This window comes from Heptranchias perlo, chromosome 23, assembly GCF_035084215.1.
Source record: "Heptranchias perlo isolate sHepPer1 chromosome 23, sHepPer1.hap1, whole genome shotgun sequence".
Taxonomy (NCBI): Eukaryota; Metazoa; Chordata; class Chondrichthyes; order Hexanchiformes; family Hexanchidae; genus Heptranchias; species Heptranchias perlo.
The window spans coordinates 38438131-38461750 of record NC_090347.1 but is presented as its reverse complement, the minus strand read 5'-3'; the positions used below and the strand labels follow the sequence as shown (position 1 = coordinate 38461750).

The 23620-nt window shown below is 42.6% G+C and overlaps 1 protein-coding gene across 1 annotated transcript in view; it reads left to right on the top strand.

Moving 5' to 3' along the window:
- Positions 1-23620, top strand: part of cacna1g (calcium channel, voltage-dependent, T type, alpha 1G subunit) — a 369805-nt gene that overhangs the window by 182727 nt on the left and 163458 nt on the right. The window contains exons 13-14 of the mRNA XM_068004449.1: positions 4517-4672; positions 22366-22459. Coding sequence (XP_067860550.1) covers positions 4517-4672; positions 22366-22459 — 250 coding nt within the window. The remainder of the gene's footprint in view (positions 1-4516; positions 4673-22365; positions 22460-23620) is intronic.

The window sequence follows — 23620 nt, the reverse complement described above, 5'->3', positions numbered from 1 at the left end:
CCTCCTTCCATGCTGTAACCGATCTATGATTGATCTATGATTCTATGACTTGCTATCACCCATTTAACACTATCGTACAAAGTCAAGATCTACCCTATTGAGTCGTTTTCTCTTCAACATAGAATTATGTTCCATTTGGAACTTGTATCATAACACTATTGATCTCTTACACTAGAAATGTAGACATTTAAAATGCTCTTTCCAATTAGATTGCTTCCTTGGTGAAGTCAGTGCAATGAAAATGCTGCAATACCAGTCAATTCACTAGGTGGCGTGTCAGTGGGGTAGTTCTTGACTTTGTGCGATAGTGTAAAACAGGTGATAGTGGGCTCGATTTTAGGGTCGGGTTTCCTGCGGGTTTCCAGCGGGGGGGCCCCGAAAATCCCGATATGAGGTCACGTGACCGGATCGCGGCGCGATCCCGACCACTTCCGGGTTCCCCGATGACGTGCGGGCCTGCGTGCGTGGCCCCCGCTGGTGGGAATCCCGCAGGCAATTAAAGCCAGCGGGGTTCCACTTGAGAGTACTTACCTTGCTTGTTGAGGTCAGTTAATGAGTTGAATCAGCTGTCAAAAGAGGAAGTGTGGGATTTTACCTGCATCGCAGACTGTTTCACACACTGGGGGAAACAGTCTCCCTCCAACCAGGCGTGTTGCAGCCAGCAGCCTGTGGCAGCTGCCAAGGTGCACTCCACGGGGGAGAGCCCTCACCCACGCAGGAGGCCACCGCGTCACATAGGGCAACCCCTGCCCTCCACCACCCCCCGCCAAGCCAGAGGACAGACCGACACGAAACTGCAGCCCCAGTCCGAGGAACCACCCACCTACCCTGCACAACCCCTCAGACCAACACCTGCCAGATGGGTGGTGCGTGGACACCCTCGGAGGACGAACAGCATGACCAGCCCCAGCAGCCTCGCAGTCCACGCGGTCCGCCGCAGAGACGTGGAGCCCCCCAACACGGTGTTGTTGCACGCCCACCTGCACAGCAGGAGGGAGGGCTACCGCAGAGAGAGACGCATCGCAGAGGGCACTACCCTCGCCACATGGTCCACAGACCGAGGCGAAGCTCCCCGGACCTCTCCGAGCAGCAGTGCACACGGAGGCGCAGATTCGCTCAACATGTAGAGTCATAGAGTCATAGAGTTATACAGCACGGATAGAGGCCCTTCGGCCCATCGTGTCCGCGCCGGCCATCAGCCCTGTCTACTCTAATCCCATATTCCAGCATTTGGTCCGTAGCCTTGTATGCTATGGCATTTCAAGTGCTCATCCAAATGCTTCTTGAATGTTGTGAGGGTTCCTGCCTCCACAACCCTTTCAGGCAGTGAGTTCCAGACTCCAACCACCCTCTGGGTGAAAAAGTTCTTTCTCAAATCCCCTCTAAACCTCCCGCCTTTTACCTTGAATCTATGTCCCCTTGTTATAGTACCCTCAACGAAGGGAAAAAGCTCCTTAGTATCCATCCTATCTGTGCCCCTCATAATTTTGTACACCTCAATCATGTCCCCCCTCAGCCTCCTCTGCTCCAAGGAAAACAAACCCAATCTTCCCAGTCTCTCTTCATAGCTGAAGCGCTCCAGCCCTGGTAACATCCTGGTGAATCTCCTCTGCACCCTCTCCAAAGCGATCACATCCTTCCTGTAGTGTGGCGACCAGAACTGCACACAGTACTCCAGCTGTGGCCTAACCATTGTTTTATACAGCTCCATCATAACCTCCTTGCTCTTATATTCTATGCCTCGGCTAATAAAGGCAAGTATCCCATATGCCTTCTTTACCACCTTATCTACCTGTTCCGCCGCCTTCAGGGATCTGTGAACTTGCACACCAAGATCCCTCTGACCCTCTGTCTTGCCTAGGGTCCTCCCATTCATTGTGTATTCCCTTGCCTTGTTAGTCCCTCCAAAGTGCATCACCTCGCACTTTTCCGGGTTAAATTCCATTTGCCACTGTTCCGCCCATCTGACCAACCCATCTATATCGTCCTGCAGACTGAGGCTATCCTCCTCGCTATTTACCACCCTACCAATTTTTGTATCATCAGCGAACTTACTGATCATACCTTTTACATTCATATCCAAGTCATTAATGTAGACCACAAACAGCAAGGGACCCAGCACCGATCCCTGTGGAGATCTGCAGGCTCTTTCATGCCGAGCTGCTCCTGGCTGGTCCCAGCACCAAGTGCTTACCTGTCGTTGCCAAAGTCACCACTGCCCTCCACAACTTCTCCTCCGCATCCTTCCAGGGTGCAGCCGGCGACACCGCCGATGTCTCTCAGGTCTGCGCGGAAGAGCCCTGCAAATACACCTGCACCTACTCTGCAGTAACACGATGGGTGGCATCAGTGGTGGGTCCTCATAGTGATACCCAGGAGCGGGCATTATTGGACACAACAGACAGGATTCGCGGAGACATGGCAGTGGTGGTGCCAATATAATGTGTGCTGTTTGTTGCTCTGAAATTCAATATAGGTAACACCCATGGCAAACCCTCCGACACCCTTGTGCACCCCCTTCATGCTCACGAAACATTTGCCTTACGCTGCCTACTGCACATATGTGATGCATGCCCTGTGGCTGCAGCACAGGTGGTGGCAGGTTGAGTGAGGCTGGCCGTGAGGGAGATGCACGAGAGGGTGAGTATGGGATAGAGCCATGAGATTGTATGAGGATTGGGTCGCGTGTTAGTGGCAGGATGAGTACTGGCGAGGTGAGTAGGTGGAGGTAAGATGAGGATGGGGTTTGAGTGGGTATGAGGGGTGATGTGACAGAGTAGTGTTGGCAGTGCCAAAGGAGATGTGGGGTTGGGGCAGTGTTGTGGCAGATGGAGTGTAGGGGAAAGACTTCGTGTTCTCACTGTGGCTGACCTACTGAGGTCATTGCAGCGCCTCCTGCACTGTATGCAGGTGGGCGATATGTTGGTTGCGCAAGTGACCCCCTCTGCCACCTCGAGCCAGGCCTTCTTGGTGGCAGAGGCTGGCCGCTTCCTCCCGCCCGCCGGGTGGAAGATCTCTGTCTTCGCCCTCCTCCTCACCCCATCTGATGATACCTGGGGTGAGGCATCATTAAACTGGGAGCAGCCTTCCCCCTGGGCTGCTCCATGCTGAAATTTGTTCCATTGGTTGCAGCATCTGTCAGTGGAGGACTGCCCCTTTAACTGGAGAGCCTCCAGCTGACAGATCGTACTGCGCATGCGCAGCCCGCCCGACGCGCAGACCAGCAGCGTGGACCCCGGAGGAGCAGGTAATTGATTCCTATTAGTGTGTTGCCTGCTACGATCGCGCAGGCAACCCACTAATTTCACCGAGCGTGTTGACCACGCTCCCGAAACCCAACCCGCCGGAAACCCGCAGGCCTGGTAACATCGAGCCCAGTGAGTCAGCAACCCTTTGTACATCTCTCCCGATTGAAGTCAATGGATATAACAATCGAGAGAGATGTAAAACAGGCTGCCAATTCGTTATCACCCATTTTACACTATCGCACAAAGTCAAAATCTACCCCAATCATTCTTGGAGTTTGGAGTCAGGTCTTGTGCTCTACATATGTCAGCAGAATTAACTTGGTGTTGATTGAATCATGCTATTTTATTTCACTAGATATGCACAACACCATACATTCCAACCTAGAAAGCCAGCAAAGGCTGGCCAGCAATTTCAAAAAATCTGATACAGCCCCAAAAAACTGACAATTCAACTGACAAATGGTAAGAATGTGGAATTCGCTACCACAAGGAGTAGTTGAGGTGAATAGCATGAGATGCATTTAAGGGGAATCTAGATAAGTATATGAGGGAGAAAGGGATAAAAAGAGATGCTGATAGGGTTAGATGAAGTAGGGTGGGAGGAGGCTCGTGTGGAGTATAAACACCGGCATAGACCAGTTGGGCCGAATGGCCTGTTTCTGTGCTGTAAATTCTATGTAATTCCATGACAATTCCAAAACTGCCCTGAATATAAGTCTATGACTAGGAAAAGAAGGAATTACACTGAAAGTGCAGTGGGATACAGGCTTGTAACTTAAATTGTAGGTATATTGAACATTTCTTCACTCATATTGGAACACATGAAAGCCTGAGCAGATAGAAGTGTTGCCAGCACATGACTTATTTTCTAGGAGGGTCGGGGGGGGGGGGGGGGGCACAGCTGCCCCAGAAAATTTAGATTAGGGGTATGGAGCTATGGCGGGTAAATGGAGTTGAGATGCAGGTCAGTGATGATCCAATTGAATGGCGGAGCAGGCTCAAGGGGCTGAATGGCCTACTCCTGTTCCTATGTTCCTAGGTTCGCAAAGGGCAGCTCTCTGAATCCTACTGTAGTATATACAGATTGAAGTCACATTAATTTATGGATGTGACCCTGGTTGATATGTAGATAATTTGGATGCTTACATACTGGGGACATGATTAACTGGAGGTCTGTTGTGTAGTGCAGTTGGTACCTCCATGGGATAATGTAAGTTTAGATTTATGTTCTTTCATAATGGATAATGTTTTCTTTATGTCTTCCACAGATATTGACTCAAGAGGATTGGAACAAGGTCCTCTATAATGGGATGGCCTCCACCTCTCCATTGGCTGCTTTATACTTCATTGCTCTAATGACATTTGGAAACTACGTTCTCTTTAATTTGCTAGTTGCCATTTTGGTGGAAGGGTTTCAGACCGAGGTAAAATAACACTTGATAAGTCTTTGAATGACGTGTGACAGTCAGTATTGGACAGTGCCATGTAGCTTAATGCTGTTCATGATTGCTAAGGTCATTTCCTAATGTTCACTGGATTCCCAGCTACCTGATGGATATGCAGCAAACAAGGGATCCTGTGTCACCCCGAACAATGACACAAGAATGAAACAAAACCATTGAATCAAAAGGTCCCATAAAAGGACCTGGGAGAACAAGGCAGTCTTGCCAATCACCACTGAATTTGCTGACGTTCAATTTATTTTTTAAAATATTAAAAGTCATCAGTAACAAATACATTAAAATACTTAATTAACATTCTATTGATTCCCACTGCTTAAAATGGGTATGTAAAGTGGCTGTTAGTCAGTGGTATTTATTATTTATTAACTAACACCAGTTCTACTAACACCATGAAAGTATAAAAACATATGATTTAAAATGTGGTGATATTCCATAATATACCATAAAATATAATTTCCATGATACACCATGATATATTGTGATATACAATGATATACAGTGAAATACCATGATACACTGTGATATAGCATGATATATGGTGATATACTGTACCACAGTGCTGTCCTGCTTTAAGCTGTGGTACTCCACGTTATCTGTTCTCAGTCAGTAAAAAAAAAATAGGGTTGACAGTAAAAATAGCCTTGTCTGTCAGCACAGTGGTTGGCAACCCTGCCGCTTTCTATCCTGTGATAGGTTAATCTGACATTAAATGTGGGGATCTGACAACTTAATCTGGTGATCTGAGTTTGTCATTCTGAAGTTTAACATTTGCTGTACTTGTCACTTAAAGGGGAGGTGTATTCATCAGAATTGCCACATCATTCCAAATGTTATGAAAAGACATCTGTACATTTAGTCACACCATTCAATATTCTTCATTTGTTTTGTTTTAATGCTTTAAAACTACTGGTTGGAAGGTGCCTGGGGTTGATGTTTGCACAGGATGTCCCCTTCAATGATAGTCTCAAGTTCTGCTCCGCTGGCACGTATGTGGACAGAGAGCTGAGCAACGGTTTTCAAGCGTTAAACAAGGGAAGGCTGTGACATCAGTTGGTGCGGCGTCTAATCCTCCTTTTATAATATCAAAGATTATGTGACAATTCAGATGAATGCCCTCTCCCTTTAATGACATCCAATGGCAGTTTGGACCATGGGCTGAAATTGGGATTTTTTTTATATTTGCGAGTTAAAGTGGTACCAGCTTCACCTGTTACCTATACGATTACCTATATAGTGTCTTGAAACAAGAAGATACAAGTTTCTTACTGTTGGGTTTGTTGTAAACTGACAGTGAAATCCATTTCTAAATTGCTGTGCTTTTTGTCACTGATTGATGGCTAGCCTTCATTACTGTGCCCCTAATTCAGACCCACTGTATTGTGCATTATGGTCATGTATTGTGGGCCTCCGTTACATCTTCACTTGGAAAACGTTTAATTGTGCCACAAAAGCAAAGCCGTACAGTGCCAAGTCTAATCCGCAGTTGGTGCTGAGTTAGTTGATCTTACCTGAGCTAGGGAAAGGTAAGCTTCAGTTGTTCTCAGCGCTCCTGGGGTAGGGAGGGGAAGAATCAGCCAGGGTCCCTGATCCTTGCTCACTATCCAGTGAAACCTTGCTGGAAAGTACAAAAGTGGATGCCCCATAAGAACTGGAGTGAGTACTGACAGCATTGTGTCACCCAATGAGTTGGAGGCGGAGCGGGACATATGGCGCAGCAAATAGAGTCTATTTAAACAGTCTCTATGAACTACAGCAAACAGAACTCATGACCAAAACTACAGATAAAAGCAGGATTATTTCTCCAGCAAAATGCAGAGTGGGGAATAGTTACATAATACAAATTATGTGCGTAAAATGAATCCCAGTCACTTATAGCAGTGCAGTCTCCAGGCATGATTGATGGGGGAATTACCCAGACATCTTCATTTTGGCCGGGACTTATGCAGCCCGTAAGAACACGGCCATGCTCAGCTGTGAGAATGGCTGCTTGGCCTTTGGGACCTTACCCAGAGTCAGCGACCTGCGGAGAGAAAATGATGAAAACACACCTTTGCTGTCGAATAAAGATTTGCTTTAATCTGCAAGAATGGTTCAATGATGCTGAGAGATAGATTAGAAATAGCTTTGGTTCTAAGATTTACTGCCCTTTGAAGGGCTGAGCTCATGCTTCAGTAATTCTGAGCACCATAAACAGATTACAAATGCTTGCACAACCCATTTTCATGTGCAACAAATGTTTTTTTAATGTTGAATAACTGGAGTTCCCTGGGCTTTTAAAATAAACCGATCGGTAGAAGTGTCTCTACATCTTTTTCAATCTGTTTAGGATGTGACAATGAAATTTCCTGATTTGGTGGCACTTTAATGGAGAGTAACCAGAACAGACTCTTTGGGTATGCCTGCAATCTGCTACATTAGAGCACATCAATCTCCAATTACGTCGCACTATCAGACAACCTTCCAGTTTTAACTGGACTATTTGTTTTAAATAGTTCTTTTTGTCTTGAAACTCAGGCTAGGCTGCTGATGGCTGGGAACAGTGTTAAGATTAGACTGCGGACATCTTCCAGTGGTTCTGCTCTCTCACACTAGTACCACTCTAGGACAGTTTCCTCAGTGGGGGAGAGGTTAGAGGAAGGTACAATATTGTCTAAAAGGTAGGACATCAGTGATACCTCTGACACTGCCACCCAGTTTTTTCACTCCTACCACTTACTTCTAACCAATACCAGTTAGAAGTTGGTTTAATACCCACCATGGTAGCCCAATTCAAGTCCTTAGTCATCTTTCTTCTGCAGCCAGGCAGCCGAAACCCATCTTTTGGTACATCAACGCCGCTGTAGCTTTTTAACAAATGTCCCTCAAGAAACATCTCTTGGGTGGACAGAGCAGGCCTTGTCTCCTTACGCTAAGAAAATGGCCTTAGTAAAACACTGGCTAGACACTGGGTGTTCCACTTTGTTATGAGAGAAAAATCTCTTGCTTCCTGTTGGCTTATCCCACTTCAGTCACACCTGACAAACTTGGGCAAAATTCTCCAGTTCTTGTCTCTGCCTCCACATGGACCCCTTCATGTTGGTTCCTTCCCAGGGAGAGGCCAAATCTGCGAGGGGGGGACATTTCCCATGGCTGACATGGAGTAGTTTTGAAGTCTGCTGTGGTGAGAATTATGATGTAGACTGTCCCATCTACCAGGCTGAAGGAACATTAAGAAAAGGGTGGGAGCACTGAAAGTCAGGATATAAAAGGAGGTAAATAACCCAGCCATCCCATCAACAACAAAAAATCTATATTTTAAAGATTTCAATAATCATACTGAATTCCAGCCTGTAGAAGTAACTAAAAAATATACTGTCTCTTCAATATGATTTGTTTTCAGTGCCTCCTATTTGTAATTTGAACATATGCAAATGGTTAATAAAATTGATGTGGTCTAATTAGCTGTGATAGAGCAAGATAACAGCAATGTAGAGTGGTAGATACGTGCAAATGATCAGAGGTCTATAATCTAATTAAGGTATTCAGATGCGAACATGTATAAAATGAATGGAGCGGATGGTTCAGAACCTGAACCCCAGGACTGAGTAATAGCCTTGAAATCACTCCCTGGTATCTGTTACTTCTATTTCATAACATGTACTGCTTTGATCCTACAAAAGATGTTTAATTTTGTTTCCGATGTGTTGAATTGGTGGTGCCCATCAATCCATCAATGCACGGTGTGCTCCAGGTTATTGATGTGAAATGGCATCCATCCAAGTGCTTTCTGAAGTTATAGCTGCAGGTTTACTCAATAAATAACCTGGAGTTGACGACCATTCCCAGCAGGTATTATACAGAGCATGTTTTCCCTTGGCAAGAACCATTTTGTTATAGACCCATCCCCACCCTTCACAACCCATTGGTGACCACTGCTACATAGGATAGTAGCACTTGAGATATTTGTTCTCTAACAGTGGTTAAATATATCTGTGACCACTGTAACTGGTTACCATTAATGCTAAGTTCAAACTAAAGGAGTTTGCCAATTCTCAGAAGGCTGTTTCTTGATAGTAAGGGGATGCCAGAGAGGGTTTAGCTGATTGGTTTTGCCTGAATTAAAGTCACCAATGGCGGTCACCATTTTATTTCTGTTGAGTTGGAGCTACAACCAACAAAACAGTGATTGCATTGTAGAACTTTAGGATTCTTTCACTACTACAGATTGATATCTATATCTCCGCAAAGTTATATTGTACATGTATTATCAAAGTTGTCAAACATTGACTTAGGGAGATATTCAACTGTCCCAAAAAAAACATAATTTCTGGCAAAGTATTTATTCAGGTCTATAGTAAGATGGTTCTTGATGGAGTGCTGGGAACCTCTGCATAGCGGAAGTGATTGTTACAATATAGCATTGAGTCACTCATCTTGTCCAAGCCATTTCCATTCTCCATAGAGAGTTCTTCACTTACGCAAATTGACAGTTATGCTATATTTATTCCTCCAGCCCGCCAGTGATTTACAGTATATAAACACCTTTCGTTATATTCAGTGCATGGCTTTGCTAACAATGATGGTTGCTAGGTAGCAGCAGTAGCCTGGAAATGAAACAGGTCTATAAAACACACTTTGGCTGCTGCATGATGTCTGGGGCAGAACCTTTTGCATAATGGATACGCAGGCCTGTTGTTTTCTTTCCTTTATCCTGCTTTCAGCCTCTAACTGTTGCTGTTTCTGCCTGAGGGTTTGGTACTTATTGGTGGCTTTGCTGCTTTGACAGGAGGTATCATGTGATGGTGTGTGAAGTGACTGGCTGTTTGTGCGTTATCACAGGGTAAATGAGGTCACTCCACTTATACACAGTGTGAGGTGCTTTGGATGTCCGCTAGAAAGTTAATCATATACTGTTGACAGTGCAACCCTTGGGCATAAGTGTCAACTTGTCAGAAATATGCCGTGTTGTCTCGTAACCGCTGGTGAAGAAAAGCCGTTTGTTTTGTTTCTGTCATCCCATGCAATACTTCATACCTGTACCCTCCCCTATCTCTTTTTAAAAGGTATTTTCCACACTGTTCCTGCTGTACCCTATACCACACCTTTTTTCACTTTATCGCTCATCATTCCCCGTGTTTCTGGAGCTTTGTTCCTTGTCACGTTAAAGGTGCTGTAGAAATCCAAGTTGTTGGTGTTGTTATTACTGGCAGCACTTCTCTGTGATAGATACTTATCTTCTCTCCTTCTCTCACTCTCTCTTTCTCCTTCCTACAACACCATTTTCATTCTGCTAACTTGCTGTAAGATCTCCAAACGTAGTCGGCACATTGTGACATGCCTCCGGAGACCAGACACCTCTCCCATAACCAACTCCATCCTAACGGCATCTTGCATCATTGTCCACAGCCTTCAGTCACCAATCCAGTAGTATATTAATCTCTACCTCAGAAATATATATCTATCTTATGCTAAGACATGAGTTATTAACATTCACTGACATTCAGGAGAGTCTAATCTTCCCCCATTTTAATTGGGTTATCCATTTCCCCACTCTCCTATACATGCAGAATAAAACCTTACAGGCGCCTATGATACATTATAGAAGCAGTGCTACAGCAAGCCACATTGCAATAGAGACCTGAATTCATTTGCAGATACAGTGGAGCCCTCTAAGGATAATTTTTATTATGGCAATAAGTATTGATACTTTACTGGTAGTTTTTGTTTATATCAGAGATGCTTTCTGCTGGCAGTAAAGTATTTCTATCCCCAATCGGATGTCTCTTGAAACACTTTTCAGAAATGAGCTCACTTAACAATATCCTCTTTTGAGACTTTTTTCCTTGAATTTTGAGCCCGTCAAGTTGAGGGATAATTAAACTCGATCATCCAGGATCTGGGGTTAGATACAGAATTATGTTCCTACTCTATTCTGTCTCGACAATGTGCCCTACTGCAACAGTGTGATTTTTTCTATCTCTCGCGCCGACCATCTTATGACCTCACTGAGCGAGATTGGTGTCAATTAGTGCCAGAATAGTGCCAGCCTAGTGCTGCGGACTCATGCCCACTGGGAATTGGGTTGAGCCTGCACAAACTCATTACACATAGACAAGGCTGTCGCTGTAGACTATGAAGCAAATTCGAGACACAGCTTAACTATATCAATACTACAGCAAGTAATGAACCCTTGTTGGCACTACTGTATCTCTCAGAAAATAATGGCTTAAAGTAAAGAACAAATTTAGAAAGGGAAGGGGAGGTTATGTTGCATATATTTCACGTTGACTTTGATTTCAAATGAATTTTAGAGATCTATATCAATCTGGCTTGGAAATCTATTTACAAGGTGTTCAAAACAAATCATTGACATTTTGTTCTTGAAAGGAAGCAAGTATTCAAATTGTTGTTTATTAGTACAAATTTCTAGCAGTAACAAAACATAAAGCCTTCATGGGTACATCATTCTTTCAAGTATGACATATCCTGTATTATGGATATTGGTTACCCTGATATTATTGTGTAATGTAATTTTTTGTGTGTGAACTGTTCCTAACCTCAGTGCAAATATTTGAAAGAAATAATGATTTTTTTGAAACTTTTTTTATTCTTCAATTAACTGTGTTTTTTTTTTCAAAGTGTCTGAAATTTTTAAGTTGAACTTATTTCAGTCACCTCAATGTCTACACCGTGTTTGTTTCACTTCAGGAGGTCCCGAAGCGGGAGGATGCGAGTGGGCAGTTAAGCTGTATTCAGCTGCCTGTCGACTCGTCTGGGGTACGTAACTATTCACCATGAATTCACACCCAAGACACTTCTAAAATAAAACAGCAGAGAGGGAGTAGAGGAAACCACGGCAGCCTTGCGGGCTGCTTTTATAACATGGAATCGTGTTTGTCCGCTTTATTTTTTCATATACAGTCCCTTAATTGATCTGAGTGAATGTTTAGTCACTTCACCTGACTGTGGAGCCAGTCGAGGATTGATTTTTTTCTCCATTGAAGACGGTTCCCTTTGCAAAGGTTTTGCGGGATTTTTTTTTTGGGCAGACTGTAGGGGCCAAATAAATATTTTTCTTTTATCAAGCTGGTTGTTCATTATTCTGAATTTGATTTGAATGTGCAACCAAAATACATAGACCAACAGATGGGTAACAATGACAAAAAAGATCTTATTTTATCTGCTTTTTAAAGCGGTGTTTCAGTCCTCACTGTGATGGCCACCTTAAGGGTAAAAACCATTAGAAATGGTTAGTCTGCTGTTTTGTTCCCTTGCCTGCACAAAATATAGAGAAGGATACTGGGGCATAGTGGGTTAAATTATGAGGACAGATGGCATAAACTTGGCTTCTATTCCCTTGAGTATAGAAGATTGAGCAGTGATCTGATCGAGGTGTTTAAAATGTTAAAAGCATTCGAGAGGGTAGATATGGAGAAACTAATTCCTCTGATGGGGGAATCAAGAATGAGGGAACATAATCTTAAAATTAGAGCCAGGCCATTCAAGAGCAAAATCAGGAAGCACTTTTTCACACAAAGGGTAGTAGAAATCTGGAATTCTCTCCCCCAAATGTCTGGAGGACAATTGGAGCTTTCAAGACTTTTGTTAGGTAAGAATATCAAGGGATATGGAACCAAGGCAGGGAATTGGAGGTGAGGTACAGATCAGCCATGATCAAATTGAATGGTGGAGCAGGCTTGAGGGGCTGCATGGCCTACTCCTGTTCCTATGTTCCTATAAAGGAGCCCTTACCCTATGGTCTTTGTAATTCCTCGTAGATATCTTTGGTGACATAATACAAGGTTGAACGCAGCTATAACAAAGAGCACAGAACTACCTGGACAAATTATACTGAGGCATCTAGAGGCAAGTCACAGATTTCCCACAGTCTGAAACATGCTCCACTACCCCTGGTTCAAAATTAGATGCAAAGTAAAGCCCCCTCTACTCTGCCCCAATATTATACCCTACTACATCAGTGTGACATTTTCCATCACTCAAACCAGCCATCCTATGGCCTCTCTGAGTGATATTGTGTCAATTAGTGACAAATTAATGTCAGTTTAATGCTGTGGACCCGTGCCCACTGTAAATTTGATTGTGCCTTCACGCACACTCATTTCACATAGTCAACTCTCCTTTTGAACTTCTGCACAGAAGGGGACATAGTTCAAGGTACCGACACTGTCTGAGAAAGAGTACCATAAGTTAAGGGAGTTATGTCAAGTTTTGCTACTTGTATGCTGTACAGGGATTTTGGACTGATACAGAATGTTGAAGTGTAGGTGCAGCATCTCTTGTATTACTGACATAAAGATGGAACTCTGACTTAAGCAGTAACAACTCCTGTGGTGCCATTCCGACCATTGTTTTGCGGAGGACTCACAGCCCAAACATATCTCTTTGATGTTAGAGAGAGTGGATCCTGGCATGGGATGGCTCATCCTCAGCAAGTACACTGCGTGACTTTGGATTATATTGAATCCAATAGCAAGAACTTCATTCCCTTCCAGACTGCCAGACAAGCAATAAAATATTCCACCACTTGGCAGAAGTAGGCTTCATGGAACACTGAAGTTGCTGATCACGATGAGTCACATTCTTGCTCTTCTTCCAGATTATCCAGCCATTTCTGGCCTTGATGCCTTGGGTAGATGGGATGTGATAACCAAGCCAAGGAGTTGAACACTGGTAACGGAAAAGAAATTACAGTTCATATATATATATACAGTCTTTAAAATTATGAAGGGGTTTGATAGGGTAGACTTCGAGAAAATGTTTCCACTTGTGGGGGTTGAGGCGGTCCAAAACTAGGGGTTATAAATATAGGATAGTCATTAATAAATCCAATACGGAATTCAGGAGAAACTTCTTTACCCAGAGTGATGTGGAGATGCCGGTGATGGACTGGGGTTGACAATTGTAAACCATTTTACAACACCAAGTTATAGTCCAGCAATTTTATTTTAAATTCACAAGCTTTCGGAGGCTACCTCCTTCCTCAGATTTTCCACATCGTTCACCTGAGGAAGGAGGTAGCCTCCGAAAGCTTGTGAATTTAAAATAAAATTGCTGGACTATAACTTGGTGTTGTAAAATTGTTTACAATTACCCAGAGTGGTTAGAATGTGGAACTTGCTACCACAGGAGTAGTTGAGGCGAATGACATGGATGCATTTAAGGGGAAGCTAGATAAGTACATGAGGGGGAAAGGAATAGAAGGATATGGTGTTAGGGTTAGATGAAGTAAGGTGGGAGGAGGCTCATGTGGAGCATAAACACCGGCATACATCAGTTGGGCCGAATGGCCTGTTTCTGTGCTGTAAATTCAAAGTAATTCTATGTAATATAAAGTGACAGCATTGTGGCCAATCTTTCTCGATAGGTTGTTGGCTTAATCTCAGTGCCAAAAATGACACTTTTTTTTCCGCTCTCTGTCACCTTCTGTCTATTTATGCCTGCAGTGATTAATTTGGTCCTTGTCTGTAAGATAAGGAGTTAACCACTCTGTAGAGGCTGATTTTATCACAAAGAACAATGTCGCTTTAATGGCAAGGGTCATGTTATTAATGACAATGGGAAAGAGATCTCGGCTGGCACACTTCCCTAGTGGTCCATATGTAGTTGCTCTGATAAAATTTCAAATATCCATGAGTCCATGTTTGCATCCTCTGGAGAAATGATGCATACAGTTCAACAGCTCACCAGATGTATCACAGAAAACATGAGCTTATCAATGAGGCTGGGATACCATATTTTATCAAAGGTTCTAGAAATGTTGAAGGCTACTGTTTTGACTTTACGCTGGACTCCAAAAAAAAATACTCCAGTTCTGGTCTTTCAGATTGAAAGTATCACAAGTCAACCTATTTACTGTGAAGCCAGAATGATGACTGAGAGCGGGTTGCTGTAATTTAAAGATTGCAACAGTTTGATACTGATTATGGTTCCCATGAACGTTGACAGAATTGGCAGTCAGGATATTGGTCCGTAATTATCAAGGTCCGATTTTCACTCCTTCTAGTATGAAAAGCATGACATTTGCTGATTTTCACTCAGATGGGACAATGCTGCTTGACAGGCACATTTGAATAAATGAGCCAGGAGAGTCTCTGGAGTCCCCCAAGGGTCTATCCTTGGCCCATCCTCTTCCTCATCTACATGTTGCCCCTTGGTGTCATCATCCAAAGACATCGGGTCAGCTTCCATATGTATGCTGACGACACCCTGCTCCACCTCCCTGACCCCTCCATTACCTCTGTGTTGTCAGACTGCTTGTCCAATATCCAGTCATGGATGAACTGCAATTTCCTCCAGTTAAACATTGAGAAGGCTGAAGCCATCATCTTCGGCCCCCACCACAAACTCAGTACTTTTGCCATTTTATCCAGCCCCTTCCCTGCCATTTTCTCAGGCTGAACCAGACTATATGCAGTTTTGGCATCCTAATTGACTGTGGGATGAACTTCCAACCCCCCCCCCCAGCACAAAGACTACCTACTTCCACCTCCGTAACATTGCCCATCTCCTCCCCTGTCATAAATCGGATAGCCCAGTGGTGAAGGATAGAATACTAGAGCCTGGTCTTCAGTTGCTTCCAAGCCTCTATTCACAGAGATTCACATCACCCACAGTGCACCCACTAGATAAGCTCTCATATAAATGGATACAAAAGAATCCCCAATTGATACACACCATCTGAATACAATTAACACTAATTGATATGTCATATGGATACAATTAACAGATTCCCTTCTCTCTCTTTAAATAAAAAAAATAAACTTTACATATACAATACAAACAAAAATTTCAAAAATCAAAAACTTCCATACTCTGTACAATTTATACTATTCAAAGCATTACATTGTGAGGCAACCCTTCTCTAGAACCCATAATAATTTCTTCGTACATGTACTTCTTTCAGTAAAACAATCCGACAGTTGATGGCTTGAATCCACCCATTTAATTTTAGAGATTTCCTTTCTCTCCAGCATTTGATTCAAGCCAGCAAGGTCAATCCATAATCTTTGCTCACTCACATTTCTCATAGAGTGTACATTATCCCACAATGAACGATTGTCTACATAACATTCAATGGGTATACTATCTTCAGGACTCCCATTGTACAGGGTGTCACTCAAAATATTTGCCATATGGAATCCCATATCCACTGCGTCTACAAGAGCCAGTGTTTCAGCAGCCAGTGAACAACCCTTTTTATTTTCTTAGCTTCCCAAGCTAAAGGACAACATTTCCCATTCTCACCCATAAGAAACACTATGAAACCAGCTGTACTAGAATACCCATCAGGAAGACTAGCATGTGAAGCCTTGCTAAAGATAACTAGCTTCATTTTCTTTGGTTCTCCTAAGGATGGGAACTTAAGTATGCATTTATCTATATTTAATTTTTGTAATGTTTTATTTGCCCTTAAAACATTCTCTACTATGGGGTGTTTTATTGAAGTACTTAACTCCAACACATCAAAACTAGCATCTGGTCTAATCTGAGTGCACAACGAGTTCAACTGACCAATCAAGCTTCGTAATTGCTCTGTCTGTTCATTAGATATAACATCATCTTTCTGTGATGACCTAGTACGATTCAATGGGATAGGAGTAACACTCTCTAAATAGCACTGTTGATTTAAAGTTATACCAGACCCATCCTGCTTAATATCTAAACCATATATTTAAAAGCCCCACAGGCCTGACTTCCAATTTTAAATTCTACTCTAATCTTATTAATGAAGAATTTCTCAAATTGCATCATGAAGGTGCCTGAAAGTTTTCCGTTATGGCACCAACAAAACACTGCAGGATCTGCTTTTAATTGATCACAACCTATTTTCAGCAAAACAGATCTCACCGAAAAATACCATACCCTGGAAGCATCATTCAGGCCATAGACGCATTCATTTAGTTTCCATTGTTTTCCTTCCACTTCTGCTGCCTCTTTAGATGGTTTCAGAAACATTTCTCCAATTGATATGCACCACCTGAATACAATTAACACTAATTGATATAAATCAGAAGGATACAGTTAACATCCTTTGTAACCTCCAGACTTGACTATTCTCATTATCTCTTGGCTGGCCCCTCATCCTCCACCGTCAATAAATTTCAGCTCAACCAAAATTCTTATGCCCATATCCTACCTAACTGCTAGGTCTGTAGGACGGATTAATTGGACCAACAGTCTATTCTATCCTTTAGATTTTCCATGTTTCTAACCTTTTAAAGTAGATGTTTCACTTCTTTGACCCCTCCACAATCCTTGACCCCTTCACATCTCTTGACCTCTCCACATCACTTGACCCCTCCAAATCTCTTGACCCCCTCCAAATCTCTTGACCTTTCCACTGCCTCTATGTTGTCAGACTGCTTGTCTGATATCCAGTCGTGGATGAGCCGCAATTTGGTTGATTGAGTTGTTACAGTTCAGTGACACCTTTGGCAGCTGACCTTGGAGTTCAAATCAAGCTTCAGGGAGTATGAAGCCTGACAGTGGAAATAGCTTTGACTGTATTTCATTAGTCCTTGGAGCAAATTTATGACTCAAACAGATGGAAGCTGATTTTAGACTTGTATCTCTGGTGAGCTGATGACTGAACCTTTTTTTCTGTGAGGGATGTGTAGGAGATAGGCTTCTCTGTATTTGCCTCTCCTTTCTCATTTATGAAAATATTTCCAATTTTTAACAAACACTGCAGGACACAATGACATAACTTAATTAGTGTGAGTCCAGGGGAAGTCTGGGTCTGTTCGCTAATAGGTGTGACCTAGTCTGAGGCACCTTTCTCTTTGGTACTTCTGATTTACGCAGCCAGTTCTTGTAGTTGGCATTCCTTTCAAGGTAGCAGTGTGAAGATAGTCATCACAGTCATGACCGAAATACACGCTGAGAAACATTCTTGCTTTATTCCAATGTGTTAATAGATACATTTTGGCTGCACAGTATGTCCTCCACTCCTACTGATTTACCTGAGCAATAAAAGAGGACAAGTAACTAAGAGATTAGATGGAAGAGAAAGGATGATTAATTTCATATGTTTTTTTTTGCAACTAGCTATGAAACAAAACTGATTTTTTGAAGTAGTAAGTGTACAGGTGGCAAGGCAGTGGGACATGCAGGAAGTTCCATGCTACACCACAGTGCTTGGAAAAAAGATATCAGGAGAGGATTTAGGATTGCTCTAAACATTCCTCCAGTCCTATCATTGTAGGCTGTTTGCTGAGGTAGTCAAGCCAGTTCTTAGTTCCATAGCAAAGAATAACCCCTCCCTGGCCAACAGAATGAATCTCTTGTCACCAAAAGAACTTAATTCTTCTCTTCAAGACTTACATAGAGTACAATTATCCAAAGAACCTGAAGAGATACAGATTGTTTGGACATTTGTTGCAGTCATGTCTGCTGATCACATTCTGGACAATTGTAGTCATTCAGTGGTCTGATGTCCTCCATAGATCACAGAAAGCCCCAAAAGAATAGAGGAAAGTACAAAATACAGAGGTCCACCTCTAAGTGATCAGATTAATCACGCTTACCTCAATCATCAAGGTTGACTATATAATTATTTTACACCTTCCAGCGCAACAGACATCAATTCAAAGAGACTTAAGAGAGAATTTAGAAACATTCTGAGTGTGTTTTGGAAAAACCCAAGTCTCTTCAGCAATGTAGGGAACAGGTAGACTCTCTCCCTCCCCATTTCTGGCCAAATAAAACTTGTGTCCTCTACCCTTCGTGCTTTTGTTCCATTTCTTTTCCGCCTGAACCACAGCAGGCTTCTGTCAGTGCGAACAGTCTTCTTAGAGCACTTATGTTTCCTCTGTATCTTCCAAGTCTCTCAGAATATAAAGGAACAAGCAGTTGTTAACGTAAATAGTTTACTTAGTCTTAATTAAAGTTTTCTTTCATAAACCCTTTTTTTTGCTCAGAAAGTCAAACTGGGACAAAGACCTCAGGTAAATAATGTATACCTGATGCATTCCTTGCCTGCTTGCCAGCTAAATTTAGGTGATGGGTTGACAAGGGCTAATGGGATATTGGCATGTCGCTGCCATAGTGTAGCAGCACTAGTCGTAGAGAGACATATGGTGCTCTTTGGGTGAGGGTGGCTGTCTTTTTCTGTTTTGCTACTTTATTCTGCTGCAACTCTTGTTGGTCAATGAGAGACTCAAGTCCTACATCTCTTTGCTTGCTGTCATGTTTGGATCACAAAAGACCAGAAGTCACAGTCTCCCCAATGTCTTTTAAAGAGTAATCGGTGATGCAACAATTATTACAACAAACCGTTAACGGCCTGTGCTATTTTATTGTTTATAAAAAAGTTACAGATTGGTTGGCTGAGAGCCTCATAGGAAGTGGGTGAGCAGTCCCAACTGTCTGAGGTACTAGTAGGAATTCACAATGAACCCTCAAGTTTAGATCCAGCCCAATACTAAATACTCTGTAGGGAGTGACAAATGAAGATTTATGAAAAATAAACTAAAGCAGCACATAGTACATAACCAAACCTAATCCATGGTGGAGGCAAGTGATGGGCTGCAATGTTTGTTGGTTATATCACCTGATATCACAAACTGAAAAACCAAAGTAGTTGAATTTGGTTATTTTAAACTTATTTGTGAATAAAATTTTGGCATTTTGGATTCGTAGGTGCCTGCCCCTTACAAAAAGTGGTGAGTACACAGAGGGGCACACTTCCTCTACATGTGCAATGACGTTATCTACATCCTGTCATTGTAAAGATTTGGGCCTGAGCAGTATCAAAATCTTTGATAGATGTTTAGTTTTTTAAAAAAACATTTTTCGATTACACATACTTTCCACATATTTGACTCTTAATGATCTAACTAATGAATTGGTTACCAAGAAATCTATAGGGGGCGAGGTCCTCAGTTTGGGAGTCTAGGAAATGGGAGTGTTTGGTGCACTTTTAAACCTAGCATTCTGACACTAGCACTCCCATATCCAGTTCCAAAACTTCAATCAGTAAAAGTATAGAAAAAAATAGAATGTAGAAAATATTTACCACACCAAGGTGTCTTTATCATGCTTTACAACATGATATCTTGCACACCATGAGTGCTCATTGGAAATATAGCATGAAACCAATCCACCATGTTCTGATGTGTGTTCACAGTTTGTGAGTACCTCATCACGTGAGGACTTGGAAAATCTATCCTTTGGTGTATAATGGGTGCAGGTGAACCTAGGATCAGATCGATGCTTATCCAAGCTTTAATTTTCTGATTTGAACAGCTTCCATTATTTCTACAGCATCTACCCTCCATTATATACTTAGATGCAAGGCTGAATCCAACTATTTTTAAAGGCATCACCCAGTCCCTCACAAGGAGCTCTCCGTTATCATTATTATTATCATAAGGTGTCTGCCATGGCTCATTAGGTAGCACTCTCACCTCTGAGTCAGGGATTGTGGGTTCATAGTCCCAATCCAGAATACTGAGGGGGTGCTGCAATGTTGGAGCTTGCCTTTCGAACGAGATGTTAAATCGAGGCCCTATCTGCACTCTCAGGTGGACATATAAGATCCCATGGCACTGTTTTGAAGAAGAGCAAGAGAGTTCTCCCCTGTGTCCTGGCTAATTTTTATCCTTCAACCAACATCATTAATACAGATTATCTGGTAATTATTACGTTGCTGTTTGTGGGATTTTGCTGTGTGAAAATTGGCTGCCATGTTTCCTACATAACAACAGTGACTATACTTAAAAAGTACTTAATTGGCTATAAAGTGCTATCAGACGTCCTGATGTCGTGAAAGGTGCTATATAAATGCACGACTTTCTTTATATTAGCTAGCCAGTGAACAGGGAAACAACTTGCCATAATGAACTCACACTTCTCAGCCAAATTCTGTTATTGTTTTATGTTTTCTGAGGTGGAGGAGGTTGCAGTAAATGTAAACTCCATATGCCACGATGGTTCAGATGCTTGCTTCACACTTCTGTGGTTGTAGGTTGATATCCCCAGTGGCTGGGGCTCCAACCTACCCCTTATGGATGATAAGTTCAAATGGTTTTCAGACAGGCTTCTGACTGGGGAGTCCTGCGCTGGCATATCACATGGGAGGAAAGCACCCACTTCTTCCATTTTGCCATGCACCTCTGAAGCGTCCGTGCAAGGACCTGCATCTGCTGTGCTGGAGTCGGCTGCCTTTATTTCTCTACCAGAAGAACACGTTAAATTGTGCAGTCAGGAGAAGGGAAGGTTATTAAAAAGGAGAGACGCAAGTATTGCAAGTGAACAGCTGGGCGGTGAGATGGAAAGAAGGTGGTGTAGCTCCAAGAGAGAAAGGAGGGAAGAGCTATCAACATCCAGCTGGCCCTGCTCAAGTGTGGTCTTTTGCTGAGTGATCACAGAATGTCACTATTAGAAGGTTGCGTCACAGCCCCTAGCGTCAGCATGCTTGGCTCAGGGACATCTGAACAGAGGGAGGGAGACAACAATAATCTTATAAGAAGTGGGGAAACAAGTAGACATTTAAACTCATGGTAGTAATTTTTTCAGTCTTCAAAAATATGGCTTGAATTTTACTCAGGGATGGTAAATCCTAACCTATAATAAGCTACACTTCTGGTGCAGACAAGGAGCTAGTCAAGAAGTGTGGGAAAAGCTACAACAGTCAACAAGGACCAAATGTAATGAAGAAAGTAGAGACTAAAAAGCAATGGAGGGATGATGTATTCAACTTTCTGTAAGATGCTTGTTTTTCAACCTAGTCAATCTGGAATCTTGCAGAACTGATGTGTAAGGTGTTAGCCGTGGGTCAGTTGGCAGCACTGTTTGGCTGTGAGTTAAAAGGTGGTTGGTTCAAGTCCCACTCCATGAGACTTGAGTACATTCTAGTGCAGTGCTGAGAGAGTGCTGCACTATCAGAGGTGCTGCCTTTTGGATAAGATGTTAATCCAAGGCTGGGTCTACCCTCTCAGGTGGATGTAAAATATCCCATGGCACTATTTTGAAGAAGAGCAGGGGAGGTTTCCTGGCCAGCATTTACCCATCAACCAGCACCTAAAACAGATGATCTGGTCATTTATCTCATTGCTGTTTATGGGACCTTGCTGTGTGCAAATTGGCCGCTACGTTTCCTACATTACAATAGTGACTACACTTCAAAAAAATACTTCAGTGGCCGTAAAAGGCTTTGAGACGTCCTGAGGTCATGAAATGCGCTATATACATGCAAGTCTTTCTTTTTATAAAACTGTCTTACCTCCCAGATAAAGAACAACACGTGACACTTTGCTACCTGGCAGAGCAGAAAAAAAGGTGGCCCTTAAGAGGAAAAAGAAAAACTAGCGTTTCAGTAATTTTTTTTCTAATTGAGTTGCTACCTTGGGTTAACGAGGAGCACTATGTGCTGCATGAGCTGCTCATAATAAGCATGTTACTTCATGTTGTAATAATTGTTGCACGGCTGAAATTAAAATCAAAGAAAATATTTAACGCCTTTTTCAAAGACATTTCCAATCATCGAGGTAAGGACCGTAATATTTTGTTTACATTATTAAATAGAATTTTTACTTCTAAGATTTTAATTTAGTGAAGATTACTGTCAGTGACTGAAAACGTGCGGGGATTATGCCTGAAATCCCCACCACTTTGTGTCTGTAACTTAAATCTCTGCTTCACTCTCACTCAAGGGAGACATATCGAAGTCGGACTCAGAGGCTGACTTTTTTTGTCAGAGCCTTGAAGATGACACTGGAAGCAAAAAGGATCTTCCAAATACCACGTGTAAGTTCGCCTGCTGTGTAAGTTTTAGGGAAAGGCAGAAATTTGTGTGTATGCTTTGGGCATATCAAACATGACGGCAGCTATATGGATCCATGTATTTTTGATAGCAGCAACCGTTTAAAAGATAGCCTTTTAATATGATTCGAAAGTAGGTATATTGTATTAAAAAATTGAGGCAGACCTCCACTTTTGATTCCTTCAAACTGGCTGGTAATCCTATATGTAACATGGACTCCTGAAACTTCTATATATATATACTTTTTTTTGTATATATGAAATTTTGCATAGGTCGCTCCGTATTATATTAATGCCAATTAGCTTATTTATTTAATAATCTATATATTTTTTTATTCGTTCATGGGATGTGGACATCGCTGGCGAGGCCAGCATTTATTGCCCATTCCTAATTGCCCTTGAGAAGGTGGTGGTGAGCCGCCTTCTTGAACCGCTGCAGTCCGTGTGGTGAAGGTTCTCCCACAGTGCTGTTAGGAAGGGAGTTCCAGGATTTTGACCCAGCAACGATGAAGGAACAACGATATATTTCCAAGTTTGGATGGCGTGTGACTTGGAGGGGAACGTGCAGGCGGTGGTGTTCCCATGTGCCTGCTGCCCTTGTCCTTCTAGGTGGTGGAGGTCGCGGGTTTGGGAGGTGCTGTTGAAGAAGCCTTGGCGAGTTGCTGCAGTGCATCCTGTGGATGGTACACACTGCAGCCACAGTGCGTCGGTGGTGAAGGGAATAAATGTTTAGGGTGGTGGATGTCTTCAGCCCTGAAACTCATCCTCTCCAATGTTATCAGTGTCATTGAAGGGAAAAGACATGATTTGCAAACACACAGTTCAAACCAATTCTGCTTGCATTAGCTGTTCTGTCTTTGTTCTGTATTAGAATAATGTATAAACATATCTATTTTCTTACACTTGACTGTCAGTCAAACAGTCTTTTTATCCCCATGTTTGATATTTTTATAACTAATAAACACAAGTGTTCAAAGAAAATAAAAAGAAAACACAATTTTTTTAAATGCCCTCATGATTTTTCTCCTGGATTGCTCGCAGCATGCCCTGGAGATTAGTCTTAAATTTTGGGAGACTCCAGGGCAATCCTGGAGGGTTGGCAACCTTAGTGCTGCTATGCCTCAGAAAGTCCGGCCCATCATTTTT